Source organism: Mauremys reevesii, linkage group 16 (assembly GCF_016161935.1).
Source record: "Mauremys reevesii isolate NIE-2019 linkage group 16, ASM1616193v1, whole genome shotgun sequence".
Lineage (NCBI taxonomy): Eukaryota > Metazoa > Chordata > Testudines > Geoemydidae > Mauremys > Mauremys reevesii.
Genome location: NC_052638.1, coordinates 25,043,932 through 25,069,756, shown reverse-complemented (window position 1 = coordinate 25,069,756; position 25,825 = coordinate 25,043,932). Strand labels below are relative to the sequence as shown.

The 25,825-nt window shown below is 43.4% G+C and overlaps 1 protein-coding gene across 2 annotated transcripts in view; it reads left to right on the top strand.

The window, feature by feature from the left end:
* The first annotated feature begins 8,420 nt into the window (after positions 1-8,420).
* The window catches only part of RHPN2 (rhophilin Rho GTPase binding protein 2), a 49,056-nt gene continuing 31,651 nt past the window's right edge, over positions 8,421-25,825 (top strand). Inside the window, exon 1 of one of the 2 annotated variants that reach the window (XM_039503509.1) lies at positions 8,421-8,732. In XM_039503509.1, the coding sequence (XP_039359443.1) occupies positions 8,664-8,732 (69 nt within the window). In that variant the 5' untranslated portion in view covers positions 8,421-8,663. The remainder of the gene's footprint in view (positions 8,733-25,825) is intronic. The other variant, XM_039503510.1, reaches the window with a different exon arrangement.

Below are 25,825 nucleotides of genomic sequence, written 5' to 3'. Positions count from 1 at the left end.
GGTCCCTTACAATATGTGCTAACTACTTATGCTAAGCAATCTGTTCCACCTTGCATTTAGCTGTGATGCTGGGAGTACCTTTCCCAGACCTGAAGAAGAGCTCTGTGTGGCTTGAAAGTAGGGTGACCAGACAGCAAGTATGAAAAATCAGAACAGGGGATGAGGGGTAATAGGAGCCTATATAAGAAAAAGACCCCAAAATCGAGACTGTCCCTATAAAATTGGGACATCTGGTCACCCTACTTGAAAGCTTGTCTCTCTCACCAACAGAAGTTGCTCCAATAAAAGATATTACCTCACCTCCCCTTATCTCACAAAGGGAGTTGGTTTTTTACATCAAGATAACTAACATGCAATAGCTCTAGTGCTATGATCCTCTCTCTTCCCCCTTCCCCCATTTGTGGTTGACCTCATCTAGTTTGCCTTGCAGTAAAACTAAAACTATCCCTGGAAGAGAACGTCTTTACAAAGCTTCACAAAAGGCAGAAGTTTGCTAGCCAAGTGAATCAGCAAAGAGAACTGTTGTTCTTTTAAGATAAAAGTTGCTACTTTTTGATGCAGCTGTGTATGCTGAATAGGACATTGTAGGGAGTACTAGGCACTCCCAAAAAGTGAAGAAAGGAAGATAAGGAGTGTAAAGAGAAGCAAAGGAAGAAGGACAAGGATCCAAGGAAAAGCTGCTGACAGTATCTCTGCCAAGATCATGAGATAAGGGAGTGAAACATGGAGTTCAACGGCTATGTGTTTGAAAGACTGTATTTTGGATTATCTTCAGAGCACTCTGGCCTACTAGACAGAGCAAGTCACCCTCTGTGACTCAATTTCTCCATCTGTAACATGCAGATAATGATACTGGCCTCCTTTGTAAAGTGCTTTGAGATCTACTGGTGAAGAGTACAATATATGAGTTAGGTATTATTATTCAGGCTGATGAGCTGAGTGATCCATGAGGCAGATGAGCTGTGTGGATTTGCCTTTACCCTGTCCTACAACCTATGGTCATAAATGTCTGGATAAGTTAGTCAGTGAGCCATGGAACCCCCACATCATCAGTGGTGTCCGATGCACTCTAAACCTGCTCTAGTACAGGGGAAGAGAACTGATGCAGTCATGAGTGGCGGGTATCATAGGCTGGGGAGGCTAAGCCTCCCCAAACAGCCAGGTGTGGCCCTGCCCACACTCTGCCCCCAGGTCCCCTCCTGCTTCCCACGCTCTGCAGGCAGCTCTTCCCCTATGTCATCATGGCCCCAGCGGGCGCAGGCACTGGTCCATGCTGCCAGGCCTCCTGACATTCCGGGTCCTGGAGAGAGGAGCAGGGGCCAGCAGCCATGCGGGGGGTAGGGGTTGGGCTCTGGGTGTGTGTAGAAGGGGTGGGGCTGAGGGGGATTAGCATCCCTGAACCTACGGCTCACCCACTGCCCATGGATACAGTGATGATGTACATTTTCCTTATTTGTGACAAGGGTTTATATTTTGTCTTATGTTTGCACACATTTGAACCATGTTAGGGCAGCTGGTCTGCTCACATTTTTAGTGTCAATAAACTTCAATAAAGGTAAAGAAAAAGGAATATATATTGTTTTAATACATGCATTAAAAACTTCATTTAATTTCAAGTCAATAGTCCAGTGTGTAGGGTCACCATATTTCCCAAAGTGAAAATGGGACATTGCGTGAGGCTAACCCCAGCTGTTCACCCGAACCCCCCCCCTACTCCCACGTGAGGCTGGTCCGAGTCACTCGCCCATGCCCTGCCATGAAGGGCTGGCTTTATTGCTTATTCCCCAAAATGTTCCTCTGCACCCCCATTAGGGAAGCACACCCCACGTTTTTGGCAAAACTGGGTATTTGTCTCATTTGCTCTTGCCAATAGGACAAATGCCCAGTTCTGCCAAAAAAGGCAGGATGTGCAGGACAGGACTTAAAAAGGGGACTGTCCCAGCCACAATGGGACATATGGTCACCCTGCCAATGTGCCATGAAAAATAGCATTGGCTAGTCCATGCCTCCATCTCCACATGGTCCCATTTTATTGTGCTTCTGCTTGTATGCTGCTGCCTTAATGAAAAATTACATCTGTTATTAGGAAAGAAGGAATAACACAGTATAGGCAGGGAACTGTACAGCCTAGAAAACTTGGTCAGGAGGAAGAGAGGCACAGGTCTCCACGCAAGAGAGGTGATGGCTGAGGACTTGGGAGCCTAAAGTGTGTGCCCTTGATGGACCACTGAAGCAGAAAGCAGGTGCAGTTTCTCTGAACTATGACAAATGAGACATTTGCTCTTGACTGCAATGGAAGAGGGATCGCAGACTTTTAGACCAAGTTGTCTTCTTTTAAGTGCTTTCATCTCACTGGTATTCTACAGGAATAATAAAACACAGTTCACCAAAAGGCACCGTGGGGGGTTATCATTAAATTGCATTAGTGTCCATACTGAAATATAACTGACTCAATACCTTTTTGGTTAGAGAAAAATCAATTTAGGAGCTTGTTTGTAAATATGTTAACAGTTTATTGTAAGCATTTATTGTCATGGATTGTAATGTGTTTAATGCTGTGATCCATTTAAAGTGATAATTTACAGTAATTACCTCGCTAACTGTAACTCATTAACTGTTACTACTCCTGTAAAGTTAATCAAGATTAACTAAGGGCATATCTACACTTACCTCCAGAGTGATCGATCCAGCAGGGGTCGATTTATTGCATCTAGTGAAGATATGATAAATCGACTGCCGAGCGCTCTCCTGTCAACTCCGGTACTCCACCAGAAGGAGAGGCGGAGGTGGAGTCAACAGGGGAGCATCAGCAGTTGACTTACCGCAGTGAAGACACTGCTGTAAGCAGGTCTAAGTACGTCGACTTCAGCTACATTATTCACGTAGCTGAAGTTGCATAACTTAGATCAGTGGTTCCCAAACTTTAACAGCCCATGAACTCCCTTCATGAAATTGTGAAATTTCGTGAACCCCCTCCTAAAAATTAATATTTCCAGGGATTTAAGTTTAAAGTTCCTCACTGTGATGGACGCACTTGCTTTGCTCTGCATAGCTTTTGGAAGTCCGGAACCACTGGAGAAAGATGAAGTCTCAGGTCTGGTAACACAGACTGCTAACAACCAACAAACTAGAAAATGAGAAGATTCACTCAAGCCTCACTGAAGCAAAACAGCACTCCAGAGAGAATGACAATTACTGAGGCACCTTAACACTGCTACGCTGGCTACAACATGCTTCTGGCTGTTTTTGATCACAAACAACTTTACTTCCACCACAAGGGTTCCCTGTGAGGGACAAATTAGCTTCGACCATCCCACACGTGCAGCATGGCCCCTGCTCACTCTGCCCTCGATTCCAACTTCCCCTGTCTGACAAGGACAGGTGTCTGAGCTGCCACCTGTGCATCTGGGGTCTCAGCTGCCGCCCTGCTCACCACAGGGCTCAGGCTACTGGCCCTGTGCCAGGGTCTGGGCTGCCGGCTCTGCATTCCATCGGGCTCCTGCTAGATGACCCCATTGACCGCTCCGGTCCACTGAGCTTGGGCTGCAGGTCCCACTGACTACCAGACCTTGGGGGAGGGATAGCTCAGTGGTTTGAGCATTGGCCTGCTAAACCCAGGGTTGTGAGTTCAATCCTTAAGGGGACCTAGGACAAAAATTGGTCCTGCTAGTGAAGGCAGGGGGCTGGACTTTATGACCTTTCAAGGTCCCTTCCAGTTCTAGGAGATTGGTATATCTCCAGTTATTACCTTTTTTATTACCAGGCTTCTGGCCCCAACTGCCCAGCCCAGCCCAGCTCTTCCTGGGGCTCAGGCTGCCAGCCCCGCTCGGAGCACTGGGGTTCGAGCTGCCGGCTCCGCCGCTGACAGGGGCAGGGTTCGGGCTGCCGGCCCCAACTGCCCGGCCCTGCTCGTCCTGGGGCTAGGGCTGCCAGCCCCACTCGGAGCACTGGGGTTTGGGCTGCCGGCTCTCCCGCTGACAGGGGCAGGGCTCAGGCTGCTGACCCTGTGCGGAGCATTGGGGTTTGGGCTGCCAGCTCCCCTGCTGAGAGGGGCGGGGCTTGGGCTGCCGGCCCCAACTGCCTGACCTCGCTCTTCCTGGGGCTCGGGCTGCCAGCCCCGCGCAGAGCGCTGGGGTTTGGGCTACTGGCTCCCCCGCTGACGGGGGCAGGGCTTGGGCTGCCAGCCCCATGCGGAGCACTGGGGTTTGGGCTGCTGGCCCCAACTGCCCGGCCCCACTCTCCCTGGGGCCCGCTTGGGCTGTCTTCCCTGGAACTGGGTCCCACCTGCTGCCTCCAATCCCACGGTCCTCTGGCTGCAATTAGTGAATTTTTTCCGGCAAACCCCCTGTAATATTCGGCGAACCCCCAGGGGTTTGCAAACCCCAGTTTGGGAACCACTGACTTAGATTGACACTCCCCCCGCAACTGTAGACCAGGCCTAAGATGATTGAACAGGAAGGTACCCAGCCCAGAGAGTAAAGGCTAGAGCTTCACATATTCATGGGGCAGATGTTCAGAAAGAACACATTGGGCTATTGGGTGACACCAACGTCACAGAAGAAAATTTGACCTACTATATGTAACGCACATAGGATTTTGTGTCTGTGGTGATGTTGCTCAAATCCTGGTCCCATTACATAGACTTCAGTGAGACCAGGTTTGGGCCCTTTGTTTTAAAGCTTTGCAATTCTGTGCCTATTTTTCATGTAGACTTTGTTTTGATTAAGTGGTAGGTTCGTCTGTAAACATAAATAAAATCAACTAGTACAGTGATCTTTAAAGAGACAAAGGGGAATATTTATTTTGATTCAGAGCTAGATTCAGTGCTTTCTAGTTTTTATTTTAACCAAAAGATACCAAATGTTTCTTTAGAGCCAAACCTGTGAGTAGCAAAGAAATGTTGTTTTGGTAAAGAAAGCCCAATGTCAAGTGTAGCAGTTTGCTATAGTTTCTCTCTCCTAATAATAGAGGTGGCCTTGAACCAAGATCCTACATCCATACACCCCAAACTTTGAGGACAGATCCATACTTTACTCTTGCTTCTATTTTTATAATGGAGCAAACCCACAACATCGATCACTGCCTATTTGGAACCCTGCAGAGTTTGTGGCTTGGGTCCACGTCTACCTAAGATTTCTAATAGCAAGGAAACAGATATAATAATGTGTAGCTGGTAATAGATGAGGGATGCTTGGCCATCTGGTTCCAAGAAAGATCAGAAATTTGACTATCTGAGAGTAAATCAGCTCTTGGAAAGTACAAACTTGTGATTTACATTCCATGGGCATGGAGCTTTCCTACCCAGTCATTACACAGCTCAACTATAGCTACTGAAATTATACAATCAACATGTTGCATGTTCTTGGGGAGAAAAGTTGCTAAGGGCTTGATCATGTACTCTTTATGTAGATAAAACTCCCATCGATTTATGTAAGGAATATATGATCAAACCCTACACATATAGTATGTTATTATGGTCAAGTAGCCTTTATCAGTGTCAGGGATCATTTTAAAGTAGTCTAATCTAGTAAATAAAAGTGCCCGGTAGGAAACATGCAGGACAGTGAGAATGGGATAAAAGTCCCTCAGATTTAAGAGAATCAAAGCTGGTATATAATTAATATCTATTTCCAATCTCCTCTGCATGAATGTTTCACCAACTTCCTGATCCAGATTCTGAAATGCACTGCTAAAAATTTCCTGACTGATACCACTGAAATCACTGGCGTCAACTCAAAATAATTTTTTTTCTGAGTTTGTTTCAACAAAAACTCAGTGAAAAAAAGATTTCAGTTCAAATTTAACTGACATTTTTTTGGGTCAGGAGACTCCGAACTGAAAAATCCATTATTTGCTCAGCTCTACTATCCACTGGATAACATATTAAAACATCAGAGGGGTAGCCGTGTTAGTCTGGATCTGTAAAAGCAGCAAAGAATCCTGTGGCACCTTATAGACTAACAGACGTTTTGGAGCATGAGCTTTCGTGGGTGAGCTCATGCTCCAAAATGTCTGTTAGTCTATAAGGTGCCACAGGATTCTTTGCTGCTTTTACATATTAAAACAGTGATCCCCAGCCTTGCAGAACTAGAAAGTAATTTTGTCAATGAATGGGGTCTCACAAAAGCTACAGGAAGGATTATCCTGATTATGCTGCAATCTTTGCATATTGATACTGCATTGTCATGACACAGTATCATCATGTACTGATGTAATACTATGACAAACTTCTGAAAATAATTCCCACACATCTCATCACCATTATTTTATGACTGCCTTTGACACAGGCTTTGTTTTTTCTTTTCCCTCTTATCTTTTGTTGAGAAAGTGTGATGGGTGATTCTCCAAAGGTGCACTTTTCAAATTTGTGACCTCCACAAGAAATGCAGACTCAAAAGACTTGCAGAGCTCAGAGATTGAAAATTACTATATTAGTTATATTCATCATTTAAATTTGTCACATTCCAGTAGTAGTCAGTCAATTGAATGGAAAGTGCTTCTGGAAGTCACACACATTTTAAAAGCAGCAAAGACAGTTAAAAAGATTAAACAGCTGGGTCTGGCTTTGCTTTTGACTTGGATGGGACCTATAACTGACAGATTAGTTTCTAACATACCTCAGTTCCATGGGAACAGAATAGATGTGCAGCCTTTCAGACTACAACTCATAAATAACTCTACAAACATTGGTATCTTAAAAAAATGCAGCTGCAGTAAAAGAAGAGAGAACGCCAAAGATATTTTCTCTAGATAATGGGGAGTTGCCTCCACAGATTTTCTTTCCTCTTTCTGAAGACTGTGGTTACCAGACACTTTAAACTTACAGAGCATTTCTTGGAAAAAAACAAGAAACACCAACACTCACTTCTACTAATGGAAAGTTAATTATAAAGTATTTTGATATATTGCATCTTTAATCAGTACATTTCCACAGATCTCTTTAGGTCAGGACTGCGCAGTAATGAGCACATTATTTTGGTATCTAATATTTAAACTTCTTTATATGATTAACAAAAATACCTACAAAACCAGTTATACAATGGAACTTTTTTTGAAGGATGAGAGGTTTTAATTTAAAGCTCTGCAGATTTGTGCAATTTTGAGGAAAACTTTCTAAAATATTTTGGGTCCAATCTTGCATTGTTTACTTAGTTTTTTTGTCATTGACTTAAGAGGACTTTAGTCTGTGTAAAGCCTGCAGAACTAGGCTCTTTGAGTAATACAGATTTTGTGAAAATTGTTCCCAGACTTCTGCTGCCTCTGGGTGATAAAGGGCTGAGATGTAGGTTACAATTTATTATATCGATTGGGAAGAATTTTTTTTTAAAAGTGTAATGTGTAACCATTTCCAAAGGTGTACTAAAACTAATGCATTAGTCTAAATAGCGAATAATAATAAATAATGGAGCCTGATTGTACAAGAACAAATAAAAACAGTTCCTTCCCCCCTAGCTGCTGAGTTATCATTTGTATTATTTTGCTGTACAATGGTCTTTAACAGGAAAACAACAGAGTGCGTAAGTGCACAGCACATACAGTAATTCTTTCCTGCTATTAATTATCTTGACCAGCATTTTGTAAATACTCCCCCAAGCGCTGAAGAATGAATCACTCATGGAGAAGAGTAATGAGCCATGGTGACCATATTATCTCTTGAGTTGAAAGCTTCAAATACAGAGAAATCAGAGGAAATAAACGGCCTCAGGAAGACTGGTATGACAATGTGTATTTGAAAACAAAGACAGCACCTCCCGGCGCCAGAGAGAGAGTGCTCCCTGCAGGGACAATTTCCAGGCAAATGGAAGGCATTGTCTCCAACTACGCGAGCTGATGAAATAGACGCACCTGCAAGCTTTCAAGGCTGGTATTGAACACGATTGCATGGGAAGGAAAATGCACCAGGGGAAATACATCAACCATGAATAAAGTCTTCTGAGGCCACATAATAATATGCCATCACCACAGATTAGTCGTTTGACAGCAGAGCTGTCCAGACAGCAGCAGACTGAGTGCCTGTATGCAACTAGTTGCAAAACGGGAGGGTTGCACAATGTGTCGTCACACCTGCCATAAGGAAGGTTGAGGGGGGGCACAAAGGGTCCGGGGTTTTACTAAACAGAATCACAGGAGCCTGCTTCTTACTAGGGGAAGAGGGGAACGAGGCAAACGGCACCCACCGGTCCAGTACAACGAGGCAGCGGGCTGGGCGCTGCCCTGTTAATCAAGCGGGAGGGAGGCTCTGGGAGAGGGCACTTGTGTTGCCCGTTCCCTATAGCCTGCGTGCACACAACGCGCCCGGGGTAGGTGTGGCGGCACAAGGGCACACGCAGAAAGTCGCAGCGAAGGAAACCAGGGGGCAACGAAATGAGCAGGCCGCGCCCACAGCCCCTCAGGGCCTCCATTCCGTCCCGCCCTCAGGGCACCACTCGGACAGCCCGGGGCAGGGCGAATCCCGCGCCTGGAGGGAACAGCGGCTTGTCGCGGCCCCCGGCCCCAACACACCCTGGGCAGGGCAGGGCGGCGCGGCGCGGCGGCTGGCTCGGGGGCTGACTCAGCCGCCCCGCCCCGTGCGGGGGGTGGAGCTGGGCTGCGGGACGGGATTCACTCCGGCCGGGCATCGCTCCGCGCACACTGCCGGGCGAGCGCGGCACAGCGGGCGGGACATGACGGACACCTTGGTGCCCCGGGGCTGCGGGGCGGCGCGGCAAGCGGAGGGCGGCTATTTCCGAAAGGTAAGGGCGGGCCGCTCCGCGGGGACCCCGAGCCTGCAAGGCGGGAGGAAGAACAGGAGGACTTGCGGCACCTTAGGCGAGAGAGCGGCAGCGCAGTTAAATAGCCCCTTAGCCCGAGCCCGCTGTCTCGGTACAGCCGCCGGTGAGGTGTCCAACCAGACGTACCCAGAGAGCGGGGCCAGCGGCAGCCTTCTCCCACCCAGCTTCTGCTGGCGGGACGGGAGCCTCCTCCCCCCCCCCCCCACCTTGCCAGGGGCTCCTGCCCCAGGCTCAGCCTCTCCCGCACCAATAGGGTGACTAGCAAGTGCGAACAACCAGGACACTTTTTTGGGGGTGGGGGAGGATAGTTGCCTATATAAGACAAAGCCCCGAATATGGGCTGTCTTGTCTCCCTACACACCAGTCCCCTTTCTTTACTGTAAAACAGACTGACTGTAATGGTCTGCGGCAAGTGCCCCCCCAGGGCCAGATTGATTAACCTTTGGTGGGCCCAGGGCCAAACATATTTGTGGGCCCCCATGGGGGCAGTGGGGCCTGGTGTGGAGGGGCGGGGTCCCTGGAGCGAGGCGCCGGCTTGGGGCAATGGGGCATGACACAAATGCCCAGCCCAGTGCGAGGTCACATTACAAACCGACAGCACCCGACGCACACTGGGCTGGCCTGCTGCGTTGCCAGGGTGCCCCTTCCCCTCGGGAGCAGCCTGCGCTGTCACAGTGCTCCCCACACGCCTTAGTGCCCTCCCACCCCCTGCCCAGAGACCCCCCCACAGACCCCTAGGCCCAGCATCCCCCTGCCTGGAGATCCCCCACAGACCTCATGCCCCACTGCTGAGACCCCTGTTGACCCCATGCCCAGCCCCCCCTAACTGCAGAGCGCCCTGCACACCATCTCCCCACCCACAGAGCCCCCAGGGCCCTCCCTCTATAGCCCCTCCCACAACTGCACAGATCCCCCACTGCCCAGCACCCCAACACACACAGACTTCCTCCATGATCCCCCAACGCCCAGCACCCAAAACATACAAACCACCTCCACTACCCAGCATCCCCTATCCCCTTACTGCCCAGTGCCCCTCTACAGACTCCCCAGAGACCCACTCCTCCACACCCTGCCCTCTCCTCCCCCCACCTGTCTGCTGGGCTGAGCCAGCAGTGCCTCAGGGCTGGTCTCCGGGCAGGGCGGGTTTTGCATAGCACTGCTCCTGAGGGACCAGAGCAATCAGCCACACTGGAGCAGGATCCACTTGCCTGGTGGGACCTGCCTCCCTCCCCAGCTCTTCCTTCCCCCCACTGGCCAAGACCAGCCCAGCCTCTGCACAGGTCCCAGCCAACTTGGCCCCCTGGGGAGGCAGCTGGGGGCCCTGCAGGTGCTGGGCAGCAGAGACCGCTGGGAACTGGAGCCACACTGGGGAATGGGGCAGGTCCCTGGGACAACTCCCGAGAGCCCACTGGCCCTGCAGCATGGTGAAGCGTGGCTGCTGGGTGGCAAGTCCCCCATAGGCGAGCAGGATCTGCTGGCTGTGAGCCACTCACACAGCAAGACCTGGTGCTGGACTGCCCAGCGTGAGGGTCCAGACCTGGCCTTGTGGATGGGTTAGAGGGGTCCATAATAAGCCCCTTCCCAGTGTGGACCTGGTGACACTTGAACTTTTGTTAACCCAGTACTAGTGCCTCCAACCCTGCATATCTTCTGTCTTTTACCACCAGTGCAGAGGATAGGGCATTGAAAAGATCTGGAGGGTCTCCAAGACTCCCCCTATCTTTAATATTAAACCACATTTGTTATTAATGTTACTTCAGATAGTACCTGCAGTCTGTTAATCCATTTAGGGTCTACATTTCATGAATACTGGTTAGGGTCTAACTTATTTACTTCTCTTTTTACTCTTTGCAAAACATTGTGAGCTGTTTCCTTACATATAGATGATCTGATTTAAAGCTGAGTTAACGTTAATTAAAAGCAACCGATAAAGGGAGCTGGCCCAGGAACTGCAAAGGAAATGTGATAGGGGATTTAGATTAGAGCTGAGCATTTTTAGCTTGCCAAAGACTTGACAGTAGGACCAGTGCTCAAAACTAAGCAAAGCTCTTTCTGGGTATTAGATTACATATTGAACTTAGGGCACCTTTTACTTTGAGAGTTCTTTAGAGTGCTCCCATGTATATAGGTTTCATCGGGTGCCTCTTCAGAAAGTTCTGATCCTGCCTATTCTGACCAAGCTTCCTGGCAAGGCAAAATTCTCCATGGAACGTTGGCTTCCTCACAGGGCTCAGCCATGAACACTTCAGCTCTTGTGCTGTTTTTCTTTAAAATAATAGAATACACTGTCACCGTGTGCATTAATGTAAAAGCTCAAAGCTCTTTCCCCATTGCATGCCCACTACAACTGCTTATCCACATTTTAATATTTGTTCTAATTTTGTTATGTATGTATGTTGCATCTGACTGGAAATAAGACACTCATCAATGGCTTCATACTGGAATATCTAATACACATCTCTATAACTACTTTTTAAACAGAGTGGGTGGTTTATGCAGTGATCCACACCTGCATTACTTTTACATGGCAGAGGTTCTAATATTAAAATGTCACTGAGGATTCAGTCCTGTAAGGTGCTGGCTCCTATTAACTTTGATGGCATTCAGGGCCATCTTCAAGCAGCTGTGATTCAGTTTGTAGTTATTAAATCCCATCCACTCACTCCCCTCACCTCCTCTCTTCTCTGTGGAGAAACCTCTGTGTCTCTGTGGAGCTTCACTAACTTCAATGCGGGGGCATGGGTGCAGGGATGCATCACTGCGGTGCTCAGTGCAAAATCAGGGTCTAAGGCTGTAGCCATATTTTAAACAAATTAAGGCTCTGTCTAAAAACTGGCATGTTAACCACCTTGTAGCCCCCCTAGTACAACTGTACACACATCACATCCACCCATGCAGAAGTGTCCTCTACAGTGCATTTACAACCACCATTTGGACTAGATTGGCTTTAGGAGGTGCAAATACCTTGCTCTGCCATGTGCCGTGAAAGAGCTTTTGTCTGTAGTAGTTCATCTCCACATCACTAAAGTTCCAGATTAGATAGGATTGGTGGTTTTTGCTCAGGAAAGACTCAAGGCTGACATTATAATAATGTTTCAGGTGCATCTTCTAGCACAGGCATGGGCAAACTACGACCTGGGGGCCGTATCTGGCCCTTCAGACGTTTTAATCAGGCCCTCGAGTTCCTGGCAGAGAGCGGGGTCTGGGCCTTGCCTCGCTCCAGTGCTCCAGCCGAGGAGTGGGATCGGGGGCTTGCCCCGCTACACATGTGCCATGGCTCCGTACGGCTGCTGCAGCTCCCATTGGCTGGCAGCCGCGGCCAATGGGATCTGCAGGGACAGCATGCAGAGACGCCTGGCTGCACCTCCGCGTAGGAGCCGGAGGGGTGCGGACATGCCACTGCTTCTGGGAGCTGCTTGAAGCAAGCACTGCCCAGAGCCTGCACCCCTGGCCTCTTCCCATGCCCCAACCCCCTCCCCCAGCCCTGATCCCCATCCCGCCCTCCGAATCCCTCGGTCCCAGCCTGAAGCCTCCTCCTGCATCCCGGAGCCTGCATCCCCAGCTGGAGCCCTCCCCCCTGCACCACAACCCCAAATTTTGTGAGCATTCATGGCCCACTATACAATTTCCATACCCAGATGTGTTCCTTGGGCCAAAAAGTTTGCCCACCCCTGTTCTAGCACCATGGGGATGCTCATACTGCCATATAAGTAGCTAGACAGACAAAAAACAAACTTTGGCTCAAATCCTGTTTGCTGTTCTAATTTGAAAAGTGTCACTGAAGTCACTGGTAAGTGATTGCCCTTTGGTTTGTTTTTTAGTGTGGCTTGTATTAGATTTGCTTAGTTCTCCAGCAACTTTTCTACAGTATTGCACATCTGGTTATCTCATGGGCTGTACTTTAATCGAGACTGCTAGAAAAATGAAGCTTAAGAACTTGAAGAAAGGTTACAAATAAGTCAGGCAGTATTTTTTACAAGTTAAATAAAAATAAATGTGTTAGAGTAGTGCCTGATTTATCTCAGTGTTTCAGTTAGCTCTCAACCTTCTTAAGGAAATATATGTTCTTTAGGCAAACTTTAAAAAAGTGGAACTGATTTTTCTTTCAGTTACACTGGTGTAAATCAGGAGAACTCCCCAGAAATCAGTGGTGTTACACTGATGTAAGACTCAAGTAAAAGGAAAAATATAGTTTACTTTAAATATAAATAGGCATAATTTTAATTTGTTACTTCAGATTTACGGTTAGACCAAAGTCTTGTCCATTGTTTCAAAACTAGAAAGAAAGAAGTCTGATCAGTTTGCCTTCACTTTGTCCACGGTACATTTTGATGGACCAGATAAGATATCTTTTATGCACCCAAGACTTCCACTTACGCCAAAAGAAGTTTGGGGTTACAAAACTAGGGTTAAAACAACAAGGAGTCCTTGTGGCATCTTAGAGACTAACAAATTTATTTGGGCATAAGCTTTCGTGGGCTAAAACCTATGAAAGCTTATGCCCAAATAAATTTGTTAGTCTCTAGTCTCTACGGTGCCATAAGAACTCCTCGTTTTTGCTGATATAGACTAACACGGCTACCGCTCTAAAACTAGGGTTAGAAATGCAGCTCAAACAAAACCTGGATTATACATTTTTGGCTGGGTATCTAGGTTTGGAATGAGCTATTACAATGGCGCTTCCACCCATCTACTCTAGATTTTTTGAGGAGTTTAGATTAGTCCAATAAACAAGTTTTTGAAAAACTGTCAACTTTAACGTGTTTGGCTGAAAGTATAAAGTCTTCAGTCCTCAACAAGTATGTAAATGTAAGTGAGGAAACAATACTTCCTGTTATGCATTGGTAGATAATACTGTCAAAGATCAGAGCCTCAGTTCCACGAAATCATTACAAATAAACCCTCCTTTTAGATTTTGGAACAGGATTAGGCTCTAAAGCAGTCAAGCCATGGAACCCTGTGGCTGTATATATGGTCTGAAGTGTGGAAATCAAATTTCAGCCTGAACAGAGCCCTAGAGGACTCTACATAATTGAACTGGCGATTGCATTGTTTGTTTGTACCCTTAGGCTTATCCTGAAATGTTTAAAGTAAAGATCTTAATTTTACACAGTGCTTTTTTCTTCTAAGGCTTTAAGGACTATTTTACAAATTTTGTTGGTGTATGCACATGTACATTCCCAAGGATATCTTTCAAGGATACTTCCTTTATGTTAAGATCAGAAAACCACTTAATTAAATAGCTGACTTTTAAAATCTCAAGACAGTGGAGCAAATAGGAACATTTATTTTCTGTTCAATACCACCTTTCATGAATGGATCTCAAAGCACTTTTCAAACAATGAATTTAGCCTCACACTATCTTTTTGAAGTGCAGAAGTATTTTTCCTTATTTTAAGGTACAGATTGCTTCAGGGACCTGCCCAAGAACACCCAGGAAGTCTGACAGAGCTAGGAATAAAGATCAGATCTCCTGATACCAATCAAAGGTCTTTAATCATTTTAAGAACAAGTTTACTATACAAACAGTGAAACTTTTAATATAGATCAGTTTACACCCTACGTAAACATTTGTGGGGTTTCTGATTTTGGCAACTCTTTTGTCATTACCACAGAAAGCAACTTATTTGCATCATTTGAGAGAAATTGATATATCTTATTTTAATATGGACAGTGTCCTTTTACTACTAACAGGTATAAACTTAATCCTGCTTCTCTCAGGCTATGGCTACATTAGCGCTTCAAAGCGCTGCCGCGGCAGCGCTCCCGCGGCAGCGCTTTGAAGCGCTAAGTGTAGTCAAAGCCCCAGCGCTGGGAGAAAGCTCTCCCAGCGCTGTCCGTACTCCACCTCCCTGTGGGGAATAACGGACAGCGCTGGGAGCCGCGCTCCCAGCGCTGGGGCTTTGACTACACTGGCGCTTTGTAGCGCCGCAATTTGCAGCGCTGCAGAGGGTGTTTTTTCACACCCTTCTGCAGCGCTGCAAATTTGCAAGTGTAGCCATACCCTCAGCCTACCAATGCTAATCTAGCATTCTTGCTTAATTAATATTTTGTTCTATGGAGGGTTCTCAGAACCTCTCTTAGCTCTGAGGCTTCTGTTTTGTTTGTTTGTGCTACCTTAATCTTCATTTGTTGACAAAACTTTCTTAAACCAAAGTATTATTTATTTTACAGTAGGAACAAAGCATTTAGGGAGAGGATTTTAAAGCAACAAACTGCCCACACACGTCTATTTTACCTAAAGATCCCTTGATGGTAATGGTACTTCTTCAGACACCCCAATGGGTGCCTTGTGTCCCACTCTAGTTTCCCCAAACAACAACACCCCTCTAGAGAGAGTATTTCCTCTTAAACCTACCTCGCTTCTTTTGATCTCCTGGGTTCATGGACCTTTTCCTCTTCTCACAGCATCTCAACTCTCAAGTTTTTGTGGAGAAGTGGCTTATCTTGAGCCATTCTTTTTCCTCCTGCTTGTTTTTCCTTACACCCCCCTATTAAACTACACCAATATATTCAGACATCCCAATAACCATGTCAGTATACAGTATTCATGGATTATTACAGAACAGCTCCAATTCAGTCCCAGACACAACATCCTGTACTTGCAGAGTCAGTTATCTAGTATTAGGACTGGCTAAACATTTTCTATTAACTGTTTTTCATTGGAACATTAATTTTTCAGCCCCATTGCCCTCCAGAACAAAAAAAATCTGAACTTTCCACAGACATTTTTTTCTGACCAACTCCATCTAGTAGACCTTTCCCATCCACAATTTATAATAATCTTACTCTAGGTGGACTATCATCACTTACTCCCAAAGCTATCAGGAAGGTTGAAATAGAGTGATTTAAAATGCTTCTTTAACCCATTTACTGAGCATACCACTTTTGCAGCATTCCAAGCTTCTGCCGGCCTGGGAGTGACTGACCAACCTTGAGTCTTGAATTTAGATTCCTTTGTAGGATATATATTGTGCTATGGCTGAACTAAAAGGGTAGCCAGTGTAATGAATTTGTAAGTCCTGGTCAGTTTGATGTGTTCATCCTGCTTCTCTCTTTCTTAGCATTATGTCTCTGTAAACTACTCTGGCTTGATCTGATTGGATATTTGCCATACAGACCAAACAGCTGGGTCAGCTCATAAAGAAAAGGGTGCTGCAGACCAGTCAGGGTAAAAGAAATCAGAACTTGTTAATCCTCCCTATTTTGAGGAAAGGGACAAAAACCAACCAACCAAAACTCCATAATAAAAAAGTTATTGTCAATAAAGATATTAGGATCTTGATCTAAAATATTAGGCTTATTATTTGTAAGGTTTGGGGTGTTATCCTGTTTCCTGTGCCTAAGGTTTCCATTTGCTAACCTGCTACAGCTGTGCCTCCAGCAGGGTTGGTGGGGCTCTTCCAGTGATTAGTAGTCAGGCAACCATCATTACCTTTTACATAGGAATATTCATTTGCCTGTTTGTCTTTTTTTCTTCTTTCTTGGGAAAGAGAGAAAGAATGTTGCAATGATTAGACAGAAAGAATTTACTACCTTTCACATTCTGTATCACAGTCACTCACATGCTCATTCCCCTATGTCAGGAACACCCCAACAGGAAAAAGAACTGAATCTCAAAGAGTGAACTAACCAACCCAGACTGTCTCTTCGAGAAACTGACTTCTGTGATGCATTATTACTATTTTTGGTTTTGTTTGGCAAATATTATGTTGTGGCTGGTTGCTACAGTATAGTGTAGATCAGTGCTTCTCAAAGTCGGGCCACTTCTTGTTCAGGGAAAGCCCCAGGTGGTCCAGGCTGGTTTGTTTACCTGCTGCATCCGCAGGTTCAGCTGATTGCGGCTCCCACTGGTTGCGGTTCGCCGCTCCAGGCCAATGGGGGCTGTGGGAAGCGGCACGGGCCGAGGGATGTGCTGGCCGCCCTTCCTGCAGCCCCCATTGGCCTGGAGCGGCAAACCATGGCAAGTGGGAGCCGCGATTGGCCAAACCTGCAGACACGGCAGGTAAACAAACCGGCCCGGACTGCCAGGGGCTTTCCCTGCACAAGCGGCGGACCGGCTTTGAGAAGCACTGGTGTAGATTATATTATAGCTATTTTAAAAATCTGTAACTAATGTATTAACTTTTGTATTAAACATTTGTTTCACTTTTTTAAAGTGCCTGGAGTTAAAAAAAAATTAACTAAAGTAAACAATTATTTGTAAGTGCCATAACTGTTCATGTGCAATTACACTAGATCTTAAGGTTCCCTTTTTTCCCTGTTATAGACTTATAACAGTCATCAATAGGTTGGCTGGAAAATTCTAGTAAATAGTGTGAACAAGAATGTAGTCTTTTCTTCTCTTGAAAGGGAGTATATTATTGGTTTGATGTTTCTAGCTAGCTCTGTAAAACAATTATTCTGTCTTAACATTTAGATAACAATACACAATCACTTGCAATTGGCCATTTCTTATTTGATAGCAAAGCCTAGAAGCAATTGACAATTGGAGTATTGTGTCCAGTTCTGGGCACCACATTTCAGGAAAGATGTGGACAAATTGGAGAAAGTCCAGAGAAGAGCAACAAAAATGATTAAAGGTCTAGAAAATATGATCTATGAGGGAAGATTGAAAACATTGGGTTAGTTTAGTCTGGAGAAGAGAAGACTGAGAGGGGAGAAAATAGTTTTCAAGTACATAAAAGGTTGTTACAAGGTTAAGGTAGAGGGAAAAAATGTTCTCCTTAACGCTGAGGATAGGACAAGAAGCAAAGGGTGGTTTAGGTTGGACATTAAGAAAAAACTTCTTAACTGTCTGGGTAGTTGAGCACTGGAATAAACTGCCTAGGGAGGTTGTGGAATCTCCATCACTGGAGATTTTTAAGAGCAGATTAGACAAATACCTGTCAGGGATGGTCTTCTAGACAATACTTAGTCCTTCCATGAATGCAGGGGACTGAACTAGATCACGCCTCGAGGTCCCTTCCAGTTCTATGATTCTATATTGTCAACATGAAGTGTTAAAAAAAAATGTGAGCCTGGCCCCAAAAAGTCATGATTCATGACTTTATAGAGAGAATTATTTGTTTTTAGTTCTCTATTTTCCTACTGTCTTTTGAGCTTTTAGAGTTCATATTTTTCAGCTTTTCTATGCAACCTGCTTTTTTAAAATGAAAGCTGAGATTCTCACGACTCTAAGAACTGTAGCTTCAAGAAAAACACCAAGTAACAAAAGATACATATAATAAAATCACAGAGTTGACAACACTGAACTGATAAAATATCAAGAGAAACTTTTGGTATTTTTAGCAGGACAAGATATTATATTTATGATGTTCATTCTGGCAGACTTTGGTCTGAGTGCTACAAATACTTACTCAAATTAATAACTTTACTCAGAAATGTAGTCCTACTTAAGTCAATTAAACAACTTGTGTAAGTAAAGTTACACACATGTGTAAGTATTTGCAGGATCAGGCCCTTTGCCTCCACTATGGCTTCACAAGCAGTACAGGTTACACTGGGTGGAGAAGAATGTTCTCCTTTAAGCAAGGACGCACACCCAGTTTCAACTCTGCATCACCATCTCTAATTAGCATATCATGACTCACCCTCAGTTCAAATACCTACTATGCATCATATTCACTGACATTAATACCTCTTCTGATTGCCAAACAGTTGAGTAATCATTATTTTGTGTACGTCACAGCTGAATTTCTGACGCTGAAAAAGAAATCTATTTTTAAGTAAAGTGCTCTGGCGTCCAGCCAAATGAAGGATACGATCTGCTTTTTCATTTGGGGACCAGACCACATTTTCCTTTCTGTGCTCTGGACAACTATTTTCCATTTGTAAGGATGGGCTATGTATTATATCTTCCTAGTCTACAAAGAAACTACCAGTATCTCATAGATTGGGGATCAAAAGGGACAGCTCACATTTTTTGCTCCAGATATCCAATGTCTTTTCCTGGTGCTGTGTTAATAAAGCCATATTATGCATGGACTACCAATATGGGCAAAGGTAGTGTTACAGGGATTCCCCATTTCAAGATTATCATGACACTAGGCAACCACTTAATGCTCAGGATATGAGTGTATTCAGCCTGAGTGCTGTGTTACATTCAACATCAGCTTCTCTAATTTGGCATAGTTGCTTTAAAGTTGATTTTTGCTGAGTCATTCTGGGCCAGAAATATAGTAATTGGCAGTGCAGGGCATCAAGGGGAAGAAGAAAAGGCGTGAAGAAAATTGCTAAGTGTTTGGGGACATCCAATAGGGACCCTCCAGGGGAAAAGAAATAAAGTAGATTGTTGGTATTTGGTTCCACCAGTGAAGAGCAAGAGCATGCCACTGTCAAAAACAATATGCCATGGCACTTTTGTATGAAAATAATGTGAACCCGTGGAAACAATGCAACCTCAAATTCCTTTTCTGGTGTTAAGCTCCCTTTTAAAGCCTTTTGTTGTTCAGAAGAACATTAAGATCACGACTTTGCTGTAAATTGGGATTTGCTGCTAGATTTTTATATTAGGGCTATCAAGCAATTAAAAAAAGTAATCACGATTAATCACACTGTAAAACAATAATAGAATACCATTTATTTAAATATTTTTGAATGTTTTCCATATTTTCAAATATATTGATTTCAATTTCAACACAGAATACAAAGTATACAATGCTCATTTTATATTTATTTTTATTATAAATATTTGCACTAAAAATGAGAGTATTTTTTAATTCACTTAATACAAGTACTGTACTGCAGTCTCTTTATCATGAAAGTTGAACTTACAAATGTAGAATTACACACAAAAAAAACTGCATTCAAAAATAAAACAATGTAAAACTTTAGAGCCTACAAGTCTACTCAGTCCTACTTCTTGTTCAGCCAATTGCTGAGACAAACAAGTTTGTTTACATGTGCAGGAGACAATGCTGCCCACTTCTTGTTTATAATGTCACCTGAAAGTGAGAACAGGTGTTCACATGGCACTGTTGTAGCCGGCGTTACAAGATATTTATGTGCCAGATGTGCTAAAGAGTCATATGTCCTTTTATGGTTCAACCGCCATTCCAGAGGATATGCATCCATGCTGATGATGGATTCTGCTCAGTAACAATCCAGAGCAGTGCAGATCGATGCATGTTCATTTTCATTATCTCAGTCAGATGCTACCAGCGGAAGGTTGTTTTTCTTTTTTAGTGATTCGGGTTATGTAGTTCCTGCATCAGAGTGTTGCTCCTTTAAGACTTCTGAAAGCATGCTCCACACTCTGTCCCTCTCAGATTTTGGAAGGCACTTCAGATTCTTAAACCTTGGGTCGAGTGCTGTAGCTATCTTTAGAAATGTCACATTAGTACCTTCTTTGCATTTTTTGTCAAATCTGCAGTGAAAGTGTTCTTAAAATGAACAACGTGCTGGGTCATCATCCGAGATTGCTATAACATTAAATATACTGCAGAATGCAGGTAAAACACAGAGCAGGAGAAATACAATTCTCCCCCAAGGAGTTCAGTCACAAATTTAATTAACACATTATTTTTTTAATGAGCATCATCAGCATGGAAGCATGTCCTCCGGAATGGTGGCCAAAGCATGAAGGGGCATATAAATGTTTAGCATATCTGGAATGTAAAACTTTGCAATGCGGACTACAAAAATGTCATGCGAATGACTGTTCTCACTTTCAAGGGATACTGTAAATAAGAAGCGGGCATCTCCCGTAAATGTAAACAAACTTGTTTGCCTTAGCAATTGGCTAAACAAGAAGTAGGACTGAGTGGACTTGTAGGCTCTAAAGTTTTACATTGTTTTGTTTTTGAGTGCAGTTTTGTAACAAAATCTACATTTGTAAGTTGCACTTTCATGATAAAGAGACTGCACTACAGTACTTGTATGAAGTGAATTGAAAAATACTATTTCTTTTGTTTATCATTTTTGCAGTGCAAATATTTGTAATAAAAATAATATAAAGTGAGCACTGTACGCTTTGTATTCTGTGTTGTAATTGAAATCAATATATTTGAAAATGTAGAAAAACATCCAAAATATTTCATACATTTCAATTAGTATTCCATTGTTTAACAGTATGATTAAAACTGTGATTAATCATGATTAATTTTTTAAATCACAATTAATTTTTTGAGTTAATTGCGTGAGTTAACTACAATTAATCGATAGCCCTATTTAGTATAGATTGTTTTAGAAATTATGATAACAGCTAGAGTGTGGATTAAGTGTTTTTAATATATATGAACTAAAATAAATAAAACTATAGCTATCCATTTCCAGTGTGGTTCTCCAAAGGTTTTAGGAGACACAGTCAGACAAAAGCTCTTCACTTATTGTCCAACTTTCAAGTCAAAACATTTTTGGTAAACCCGAAGTATGGGTAGTCTGGTTAACAGATTCAGATACTCCATAACAGAAACTGATCATGTGAGTGCCATTGTGTATATTAAATACATAAATATAGTTAAATAAATCAAAAATATATTTATTTTAACTTTTTTCATATTGCTGGTATCCAAACTATTAGTTAAGTACTAGCAGTGCTGTGACTGCTCTGTTTGCTTACATAATCTGCATACTTTCAAGAGTAGTTCACACCCTAGGTTTGAATGTTGGAATCTATTTTGCAGAGGGAGGTATTGTACCATCGACCAGGACATTAGGGTTATCCTATACTGTTAATGAAACATGCCAGAGAAACTTTAATTTTCATTTGGGCAAAGGGCAGAAATAGGAAGATGGTGGTGCAGGTGTGTCCTAAAACTGAACTGCAAATCTGGGTCCCTGTCATGATGTGGAACTTGAATGACGATCTGGCCCGCAGAGGAGAGTATTATCAGCTGCGTCACCTTGAGACTATTGACTGTCAAGTTTTATGTTGAACCAGGTAGTGCGCTGCTTGCTTAGAGGTCTCACTGCCAACACAAATTGTGTGTTAAAGGGACAAAGTTCTGAAAGCTAACTGTTTTCAGTTTCAAAATCAGCCACGTCAGCGAGTGCCATGATGGCCTCAACACACAGAGTAAAAATGGTGTGTCTCAATTCATGATCATCTCTCAGGCTGAATATTTCTGTGTGCTGCAGTATGTTCGAAGCCACAACCTATTAGCTCTCTGCATTTCCTTCATTCTCTTACTGAAACAAGGACATGATAATCAGCTTTCCCAAATGTAGAGAGAATACAATTTAATCTGGGATCATCTCCACAATATGCTCTTATATCAGATATTCTTAAACTTTGATAAAGCTGTCTGGATACAAAATTATGCAAATTGAGACTAATTTATCAACAGGTGATTAGGCTTGTATTCTCCTGGATGTCATGAGCAACAGGAGAGACCTGCACAATTTTTAGGAAAATAAGAAAAAAGGGGTTCAGCTCTTCTATCCCTACTCCCCTTAGTCTTACACATCCCTGACAGAGCACTGAGGAACCCCCACTTTCCTCCTTTAAAAGTCTCCTAAATCATAAATACAAGAACTAGACAGAAATCTGTCTGCATTGTTAATTAATTAGCCAATGGATTGCTATCAAACAAGCTAGCAACCTGCACTGGCATACTGTAATTAATTAGCCAATGGATTGCTATCCATTGGCTAATTACCAACACTATTCAACCAAGCAGGAAGTTACAGTTTCAGAGCTATATGTTGGCTCTGCAGAACCAACAGGAGTACAAGGAAGTTATGTAACACATCTAAACAGATATGACTATTGCCGGTACACACAAGGAACAGATCTGTTGAATAAGAAGTTTCCATTTTTATGCAGCCACTTTTCTAATCAGTTGCACTTTAATGAACATCTATTGAAAAGGAAACATTTGAGAGTAATTTTCATAGTTACTGTAAGACATGAAGTATTGTGCATTAAGACCAGACAGAAGCGAAAGAAGCAGGTGTGAAATTCACATTGAGATCTGGATCCCAGCTATGTCATGAGCATTAACAATGTTCTTGGCATTTTACAAACATGGAACCAAAGTTTACTTTCCTGCAAAAAGACCTGTTTGTGAATGTGTGAGACATGGTGGAGGTGGAGATCTACAGGGAGTAAAATATAGTTTAGTTCCCTTCATGGAGATTTATATGCCCACCCACCTTGCAGATGGAGAGGAAATTCACCCCAAACTGCACAGATCCCCGACATCTGCTGGAGATACAGGTTATCCGCATGAGGGCACTGATCTCCATGCTGACTCCTGTGCACCAGTTCTCTGGCATCCTGATTCTAGTGGAGCCAGCTTGCCAGTGAATCCTACATAGGGCTTGTCTACACTTAAAATGTGGCAGCATTTCAGTGAAGACACTACCTATGCCAGTGGGAGGAGTTCTCCCATTGGCAATGGTACTCCACTTCCCCAAAAGCTTGTAGCTAGATTGAGGGGAGAATTCTCCTGTCAGCCTAGCGCTGTCTACACTGGGGGTTTGGTCAGTTTAATTGCGTCGCTTGAGAGTGTGGATTTTTTACACCCCTGAGCAACATAGTTATACTGACTTAATTTCCTAGTGTAGACCAGGGCATAGTCAGCTACCCCAGGACTCTGTACAGAAGGGGTCCTACAGCAACTTTCCCCAGAAACAGACACCTGGTCCCAAGAGACCCCTCCATCAGGGAGACAAAAGTGCAGAACAGACAGAGAGGAAGCACATCCAATCCTAAGTCTTGTATTTACTGGAGTAGTTAGATCAAGTTAGTACACTTGAGCTACTGCAGTAGTTCTCAATCAGGGGTACGCGTACCTCTGGGGGTTCACAGAGGTCTTCCAGGGGTGCATCAACTCATTGAGATATTTGCCTAGTTTTACAACAGGCTACATAAAAAGCACTAGTGAAGTCATTAAAACTAAAATTTCATACAATGACTTGCTTATACTGTTATATATACTATACACTGAGAAGTAAGTACAATGTTTATATTCCAATTGATTTATTTTATGATAATGAGCAGCTATAGCAGAGGCAGAGATTATACAATACAAAATGGAATATAGGCAGTGCAAGAGGAGAGGGGACAGCATAGCAGGCTAAGGGTAGATCAGCATCAAAGAGATCAGGGAACCATTTAGACATAGAATCATAGGACTGGAAGGGATACCATGCCATCCTGTTGGGTATATGTTATGATTAGGAATGGATGGGTGAGGTTCTATAGTCAGCAATGTGCAGGATGTCACACTAGATGATCATGATGGTCCCTCTGACCTTAAAGTCTATGAGCATAAGAACCCTCCACAGATATCTCTGAATGCATATAAAACAGTATAGAATTCTCCAGAACTCTTCCTCTTCCTGGCGCTAGGCTGCAGATATCCAGAGATAACTATCCTACTGTCCTTAAATTAATGCACGAGTCTGCTACATATGGCTGCTTTCTCCAGTAAATCCCCCACTATACTTGACAAAGAAGGACATTTACTATGCACCAAAGCTTTGAATTTCAGGCCTCCACTATAATTGGCTTCAGTGCCGAAGCTCATCAGTAACTAGAGAGTAATGTAACTTGACATGTTTTTCAAGCAATCTGGCAAACTTTGTGCTGCTGTAGATGGTTACACATGTTCTCCTGCTACTTTACCTACTTAGTAGATACCGTGTAAAATGTAAACTTTTCAAACTTAAATATTGCAATGAGAACTTTTAAATTAATTATAATAGGCTAGATGAAATCATAACATAGGCCTTGATCCAATAAATGCTGAACAAGTTGTGAAGACAAGATACCTAAGAAATATTAAATAGGTATGGTTGGGTTAGGTTACATTGTGCTAAGTGTTGCCCCTACTTGTTTCAAAATCAAGTAGCTAAGGTTGCATGCGTATATCGGTGGTGAGAGTGCATATTACCGTCAAGAACATATGAAAAAAATAATTAGAAACCCAAGACATCCATAGATAAGGTTGCATTTCTCAAACAAGGCACTCAAACAGCCTTACTTCTGCCTCCTTAGAAAAGCCCTGTAAACTTCAGAAAAACGTACTTATCCATCCACAACAGTTTCATTTTATCAGTGACCACAAAAACCAGAATGGCTCAGTCTTAATCATATACTAGTTGTGCTGTCTTATGGTCTGCTTTATACTCCTATGCAGAGCACATACAAAAATTTTAGATATTGCTGGCTGGACAAATAACATTGAAGGCAGTTATTCCATACACTTTTATAACGGCCAGACCTTGTGAGCTGTTGAAGGCACTCAGTGTCTCACAAAATCGGGCCTGTCATTCCACATGGTAGCCAATTTTTCAAGTGTCATTTGATGCTGAGCTAGCTAGTATCTCCATAAACAAACATCATACAGCCAGCTCATGCTATTAAATCACTTCCATTAAAAGAACAGAAGTTAGTATGATGACAAACCATCACACTTAGTACTGGAGACACGTACATGTGAAGCAAATTATAAAATCCAGTGTTTTATGGTGCACATTTTTAGTATTTTGTATGGAAAGAAGATAGTAGTGTGGAATTCTACAAGGTAGATTTCAAGAGCTGGGCATCCTTGCTATGTGTATTTGGCACATGCCTGAAACTAGGGCCTAGACCTCTAGACAGAGAAGACTAGGGAATAAGTTAAACTGAAGAGTCCCAGGCCTTTTCAGTTACCCTTAAAAATCACTTTTGTTCTTTTAAAAAACAATTGATTTTAATTAAAAAAACCCTGGCCATGATCTGTGACTTTTCATTCCTTTTACCATCATATTAGGATTTTTATCATAACAATACAACATCTCTTCTCTCAGGCACACTGTTGTGTAACTTTGGAGTAACTCTATGGACATCAGTGTAGTTGCTCAAGATTCACACAAACTCTATTAACATCAAGGAAGTAACTGTAAATTTACTGCAGGGTAACTGAGAAATCGTCAGCCTGAGCTGAGTTTTTTTTTTTTTTTTTTTTAAATTTGGGAATAAATTTTCTTAGGTTTAAAATAAAGAACACTCTTTAATCAAATGGCTTTATGTGTCATGCTTTATAGGTTAAGATTTTCATATCCATGTCTTTGAAATCAATGCTATTCACTTTTTTCTTTTGCTCCTGTTGTAAGCTTCTTAA